Below are 7944 nucleotides of genomic sequence, written 5' to 3' on the forward strand. Positions count from 1 at the left end.
TGTAGCTCGGGGTTACCGCTTTTGGTACTGAAATGTTACCCCGAGCTACACTCGGGAATACCGCCAGGGAGGTTAACATATAAAAGTCATTTTAACATATATTTTTACATATATTTGTAAATGCATTCCAAAAATGTAGATTTGTATTTTTAAAGACATACAGTATATTCGGAATGTATTTTTAAAAATATTTTTCATATATTTTGTAATAAAAACGCATTTCAACATGCAGTATATATATTTATTTATTGAAATATATTTTGAAGTATATTGAATATGGCCACAATTGTAGCATTTCAAATATATGACAATATATTTGGGAAGAATATTTTTAAAATATATTCAAATATATTTTTCTTCCATGTGGGAGGGGCTGTTGAAAGACCAGGATTTGTGATTATACTTCTGTGTATGAAAACATATCAAAAGGAACAGAGATTCTTTTTTATTTTTAATTACACCTTTGTTTTACATTCGGTTAATTTCTGGATAAAGAGAGAATGTTTCTTCACTTTGTATTGCATTTCAGTTATATATGACATGCATGTTTACCAATAAGAAAACCACGATGTTAAAAAAGTAATCCCATTTCACTTACACAGGTATTAGGAAATTATTGAAATGTTTGGTATATATATATAATATTTTGTCTTTGTGTAGAAATGTGCTCACATCCCATGGAAAACACAACATCTCCTCTAGATGTGCACATTTTACCATTTTTCATGAAAACTGACCACCAATTGTTCATCTTCAGCATTGTCTGCTTTTTCTTCATCTATATAATTGGAATGCTGATGAACACAGTTATCATCGCAGTGATATGTTCGGACCTCCATTTGCACACCCCGATGTATTTATTTCTCTGCAACTTGTCTGTGGTTGATATGTGTTCTACAACTGTCACCATTCCAAAACTCCTCTACATCTTACTATCTGGAAATAATACAATGCCATTTACACAATGCCTTATCCAGATGTATTTTATGATTACAGCGGACACTGCTGAGGTCACCATTCTGTTTATAATGGCGTATGACCGATATGTCGCAATTTGTCACCCTTTACACTATCATCAGATACTTAATAAGAAAATCTGTATATTACTTATATTAGTCACCTGGATTGGTGGGAATATAAATTCATCTTTTGTTACAAATTCAATCTTAAAAATGATTTTCTGTTCTTCTGTTACCATTGACCAGTTCTTCTGTGATGCTAAAGCTCTCATCAACATTGCCTGCGGTGGTACTGAAATGTTTTATATCATCTTCTATGCAGAGTGCTTAGTATTTGGGGTCTGTCCAGTTATGTGCAACTTGATGTCCTATGTACAGATTATCAGGGTCATACAACGTATTACATCTAAGGATGGCAGAAGAAAAGCCTTCTCCACCTGTTCATCCCACCTCATTGTTTTGGCCATCTATTATGGATCTTGTGTATCTGTATACATGATACCGCCATCAGACCGCTATGCCATACTTGAACAGATATTAACCATGTTCTACACCACAGTGGTCCCCGTGTTGAACCCTCTCATATACAGTCTACGGAACAAAGAAATGAATAGTTCTTTGCGAAAACTAGTGTCGTAACACTCACCAGCAGGGATGAGGTTTGGGTTTTCCACCACCATGGACTTGCATCAAATTCTGCATTGTCCACATTCAAGGGCCTGAAATATTTCTATGAGAATTCACCAAACCCAATTCATTGTCACCAGAAAAGATTGCCTTGTCTTTGAATATAGGTCGTTTGATTTAGAAGAACCAGATTTCAGATGGGCCAGCCCCCTCACTATAAAACGACATTTCCACCATGTATGAGAATGTGATTTAGCTGTGATAGGGAACACATAGGGACAGTCACTGATAGGGAGCTTTGATTGGTGTAAGGTTTGTAGGCACTGGCAGGTCTGGTAAAGAAGGGCTCGGGGCTCACATTCCCTCAGCCTGCCCGTGCCGATCTGCGAGAAACATCGTTCCTCATCCCACAGGAACCGGTAATCTGACAGTTCTGGCTTCTGACAGTACATCAGTGGCTCCTGCTCATCCTCCTTGTCCTCTCCTACTCATCCTCCTTGTCCTCTCCTGCTCATCCTCCTTGTCCTCTCCTGCTCATCCTCCTTGTCCTCTCCTGCTCATCCTCCTTGTCCTCTCCTGCTCATCCTCCTTGTCCTCTCCTGCTCATCCTCCTTGTCCTCTCCTGCTCATCCTCCTTGTCCTTTCCTGTGGGCATATTATGGCTCAAAATTTGTTTTTAATCTTGGAGTTGATGCAGCTGTCCAATCAGGAATGGAGGGTTCAGGATGACAAAGACCGCCAGCACTTGTGACAGACGTGTGTACATCAGGAAAATCTGAGTGCATTGGATTCTTTTATTTTTGCTCGGAATAAAGAAAGGTTTCATGCTAGGGAACCACTCCCTCTGATTTTTTTTTTTTCTTTGGATTAGATTCACATTGTCCATACAAACCTTGTTGGCAATCTGGGGAAAGCAGCCGTTATCCTGGCTTATACGTTGGAGTTTCCCAATAGTGGATGGACTGGAGTCTCATGAATGCAGGAGTGGAATGTTTTCCATATGGTTTTACCTTTTTTCATTCTTACATTTCAATCAGGGGCAGACTAACCATTTGGAAACTCGGTCACTGCCTGAGGACCCGGGGTCAGTAGGGGCCCCATGAGATGCCCCGGTACCTTTTTCATAGGCTTTTTTGAGTTTGGGCAAGGACACAGGTGCCCCATGATCTCCTATTGCCCGGGGGCCCCATGAGTTGTCAGTCTGCCCCTGATTTCAATGCATCCTCTTTACAACCTGTCCCTGTTCACATGCACTAAAGTGATAACAGGGCATATTGTCTTATTGTTGTTGGCTGCAATTGTGTTCTCACGTACCTTTTTTTTTTAAGAAGACCTTTCATGAAAATGAAATATCTACCCTATTTAAAGTCCCCTCTACCCCCCCCCCCCAAAAAAAGTCAAATCACCCACAAAGGTGATTTATCAAATAAAACTGTTTTAAGTAAAATATTTACCTTGACCCCGGCTTCTGATCTTTCCAGGAGGTAAGAGTACTGTTGTGTGGGTATTATCATCAGGTAACATCGCTGATTCCTGGGATAGCTGGGGGCGGGGCTAATAATAGGACATTTTCATGGCAGGTCTGCTTTAGACAGTGACAACAGTGGAAATGTCTTTATAATTTACTTCAGCATAGCAGCTTCTAGTCTTGTTTGGATAAGCATGTGACTTACATGTGATTTCCAGGAAGGCGATTGTGGGAGACAGAAGCAGACATTGTCACCCCGTTATGCAATGTGCCCAAACAAGGATCTTTATATCAGCACCACTAGATGTTATTTCCATGAAAAGTAATGATTAATATAAAAATAGGCTTTCCAGGTGATATTATCATGTTAACGCATATAGGAGATTTTAGTGGTTGGGTTTACAGCTAGTTTATCAAACTATGTTAGAGATCTTTAACCGCCTCCCACCCGCCATATAAGGTAATGATGGGCGCAAGGCGGTTCTCTCATTCTGGGAGGACATCATATGACGTCCTCCCACTCTAACCGCACATGCGCGGCTCCAGGAGCACACAGAATGGCGATCGGTGGTGTGCTGTGTCCTTCAGACACTGCGGATCACTGATCAATGGAAAGAGCCAAAGATGTCGGCTCGGTCATGTGATCAGCTGTGTCCAATCAAAGCTGATCGCATGCAAATAAGGAAATGCTGGTTATCAGCATCTCTCCCCTCACGAGCTGTCACGCTGACAGAGGAGAGGAGAGCCGGTAATCGGCATTACTCAGAGGGGACATGTGCACTGATCATCACAGCACTGATAAAAGTATAAATGTTTGTTTTTATGTTTTTATATTTTGTTGTAAATTTATGAATGGTGTAGACACAGCAGTACATAAGTGCTCTATTATATGAAAGACTTCTGTCACTTAAGGGTTCATTGAAATCTAAGATATATGGGAGAACCCCACAAGTCCCTGTTCCTATAGTTCTGAGGAAGAGAAAAGTTTTTTCCTTGAAACAGGTAGACTGATTGACAGCAGACCCAACTACAACAATCTGCATGCGCATGCACAAACTTGATGAAATTCATCACTGGATTACATTCAGTAGGAAGGATCTGTAAGAACATCCCCCTCACTGGATGACATCCATCTGTAAGGTTTCAGCTGGACAACTACATAGTACAGGTACAATCATTAAGCCGGTCATGATGGTTTGAATCTTGGCCTGTTCAGCAGAGACTGACCGAGATTTGACCCGTCTATGGGCAGGCTGAGTGTACCCACTTCAATTGTTGTACGTCTTGGGTACAACCAGCATTTTGGATTTTTAATGCTCTTATTGACAGTAGCTATAACCACTAGCAATAATCACTGTGATCTTCTGGCAGGGACGACCCCCCCACATTCCCCCCATAGGCATAACACAATAACTCCACGGGAGGGAGTCCGTGTTGATGGGGGAATGCAGCCATTTTCTTTCCTGCAACCCGTGATTTATTACAATAGATTCATGTGAAATATCCATTGGCAGATGTAGATAAACATGAGTAGAAAAAGTGTAAGTCTATGGAAACTGGCTTTATATTAATGGAGACTTTGAATGGTAAAATGAATCTTGTTTGCTATAAAATGCTAATTTAGTGGTAAATATTGGATATACTGTATCTATGTACCTCCACATAGTCTGCAACAGAGTCACCTCTACATTAACAGCCCAGTTATGTGAACTGCCCAAGCAGGCTTCTGATACTCCCACCAAGTCAAACTGTTCCTTAAGTTACAGAACTTCTAGATTTTCTATTTTGTTTTCCAGACTTTTCATGTTTGGTAACATACATTTTAATTTTGTGCTAGTGTTTAATATTACATTTTTTGCTCACCCTTGAATTACACTTTGATTCTGCGGCTCTTTTAGTGTTGTGTTTAAATAACACAGTTGTCCTGCTGTCTAGTTTGAAGCCCATAGACTAGAAAAACACCAGCAGTAGTCATTTATGAAATGATCAATGATAATTAATTTCAATCAACAATTAAAATATATATGAAACTATTAAAAAGATCTTGATTACAAATTGTACGTTTTTCATTCCTCAGTTCCTTGTTAATTATGTTATAGTTTACAAAGTCACTATCAAATGGATTGTTTATTCTAAAAAAGAATTATTTTAGCCTTGCTGTATTATTACTAATATTTTTATTATCCAATGTATTAATAAATAAAATGTGATGAATGCCTTTAGTGTGAAATGACTTGTTTTTTTTTTTATTTCATTAAGCTTAATTAGAATTATAATAAACATTTGCAGTCATTTATAATGTACACGGTTACAGTTTTCTCAGTACTTTCAGTACTCATTCAGTAAATCTTCATTTCATACGTTAAAATTTTGATATTGTATGACAGGGAAAAGAATAGTTCACAAAGTGTGTGTCTAACTGTCCACCATTAGCATTATCTATTATGAATCATTTTTGTATTTTTGCAGATTCTTATAGAGATTGAATGATTGAAATGAAATGTATACCTCATTTCAGTACAAAATGATCTGGGGACAAATCTTCAATATTTCAGCTGTCTCCCATTTACTTACATAAAGCAATAATAGTCTTATTGAAGGCAAGGTTCTAATTCCTAAATGCTGATTCTTACAAGCAGTACCCATAGCAATCAATTAGAATCTATGTTGTACTTGTTTAACCTCAACATAATGTATTCTGATTGGTTGCTATGGTTTACTGCACTTACAGTAGAGTTCCAGTCTTTTTTTAAACTTCAAATATTTTAAATGCCCCACCAATGTACAGTGCGAAATGGAAATAATTTTTTGTTCGTTTGTTTCTAAATACCTTTATTACAGTTCTTCGGGCGGCACTTCCAGTCCCGGCCGCCTAGGCGATGACATCATTAGGCGAATCCCATTTACTCCTGGGATATCGGCATCATCTATCAAAGGAGTCTTTGGGAAGCCTAATAAAATAATGTGATTGACAGGTTGCCATAGCAACAGGAGGGGTACTTCCGTGACGCCGCCATTGCTACGGCAACCTGCACTAAATGCCGCGCAGTGTCATTACTGCACATGCTCGAGATCGGGAGGTGCATGCTGGGTAGCCAGCTGTACTGAATCCCAGAAAAAGACACAAGTGGGCTTCAAATGCCCACATCCTAAATGGCCACCTGCCTGCGTCTGAGATCAGGTACATTTTTAAAGATTTTAAACTAACCAGCACGAGTACTGTTCTAACAGTATTCTAATTTAAATGTACAGTAATAACAATCACAGGGGAATTGAAAAAAAAAATGATCATGGGGACTGGAGCTCCACTTTAAGGATTAGTACCTAAGAATAATAATTATTTCTTGAAAAAAACCCATAAATATCTCCTGTCTATCCTTTTCTTTTAAGTGTATTTCTATTCTATTTTATTCTAATATTTTCTAAAAACAAATGTCCAGTTCTACAAATTTGTTTATCATCTATTGATGCCCATTCATTTATATTTAATCCTCTGTAAAAAAGATCAAAATGCTAGTTGAAAACCTGTACATTTGGTAAAGACTTTACTAACATCTTAAAGTTCATCATTCAAAAAAAAATGATTTTAGTTTTGTGTTGAATTAACTAACATCTTCTTTTCATTGTTAGAGGCCCCAGTAATATTTCCCAGCAGTAGTTTCTCCCACACGGCCAAATTCTCATGTTGCTGGACTCTCAAATTCCTTGTTTATTCTACATATTGATTAGTAGCAGGTGACTGTGACATGATCTTTGCTGCCCTCAGACACAGGGAAGAAATGAACATTCCAATGTGAACGGATCCCTAGAGACATCTATGAAAAGCAGCTCATCATTCCTCTTACTATCAGCCACGTGGAACTAAAAATATACCAGTCTTGAGTAAAATTTCTTTTAAATCACGTTAACCTCTAACAAACTAGTAATAAATGTTTCCTATACAACTGGCCTATAATTACTGCCATCTGTGAAGGTACAAAATCCCCACTTACATACTTCAGTAAATGTATGAACTAAGTAGTAAAGCTGGAACATGAGTATGACAAACCCAAAACACACAAGTGTTACTACAAAAGAACATGGAGCCCACGTACAATGAATGAAGTGCAGCTCAATCCCCAATTTGTGAGACCTCTCAGTCAAAGAAATTGCCCACGGGACTTTAAAGAAGCTGCACCAAACAACAACAGATCACATAAAAATTCTTAAAAAGCCTGATTTTTATTCACATACAAAATTGAAATCAAAGCCATAATAAAATACCATGACATATCAGAACATGATGGATAGTTACAGGATAACATATACAGGGGCAGACTGACAACTCATGGGGCCCCCGGGCAATAGAGGATCATGGGGCCCCTGTGTTCTTGCCCAAACTCAAAAAAGCCTATGAAAAAGGTACCAGGGGCATCTCATGGGGCCCCCTACTGACCCGAGTTTCCAAATGGTCAGTCTGCCCCTGTACATATATCAAACTGGACAGTTGATATCCTGACACTTGACGTGTTTTGTGAATCAACATTCACTTCCTCAGGAGATAGTAATGTTTCATAGGATATCTAGTCAGTTAGTCCAAAAAAAATTAAAGGTTAATAATAATTATCCTGACATGGACTCTCATAAATCCCAAAAAGTATTAAATATCACAAAATATACAACATATGTACCTAAATACAAAATATAATCAAAGCAAATGAAACAGGTAAAAATGGTTTTAAAAAGTTTTAATACAAGTCAGCAAAATCAGCTGCCAAATATTATTATAGAGAGGTTCCCTTAATGATTAGATGGTATTCTTTACTATTTAGTCATTTTATTACTACTAGTTAAATAAATATATTTATCTAAAGGGTATAAATTGGGGCAGTGATCATAGTACTGTTTCAG

At 38.1% G+C, this 7944-nt stretch overlaps 1 protein-coding gene across 1 annotated transcript; it reads left to right on the plus strand.

Annotated features, from left to right (window-relative positions):
* The first annotated feature begins 677 nt into the window (after positions 1-677).
* Positions 678-5272, plus strand: LOC149429990 (olfactory receptor 1G1-like). The gene has a single exon (XM_089666281.1). The coding sequence runs from the start codon at positions 678-680 to the stop codon at positions 1596-1598; it is 921 nt and encodes a 306-aa protein (XP_089522407.1). The 3' UTR covers positions 1599-5272.
* Positions 5273-7944: the final 2672 nt, after the last annotated feature.

The sequence above is a fragment of the Staurois parvus genome, unplaced genomic scaffold (assembly GCF_062004578.1).
Source record: "Staurois parvus isolate SC_StPar_1 unplaced genomic scaffold, SC_StPar_1.0 ptg002668l, whole genome shotgun sequence".
In the NCBI taxonomy this organism is placed as follows: Eukaryota; Metazoa; Chordata; class Amphibia; order Anura; family Ranidae; genus Staurois; species Staurois parvus.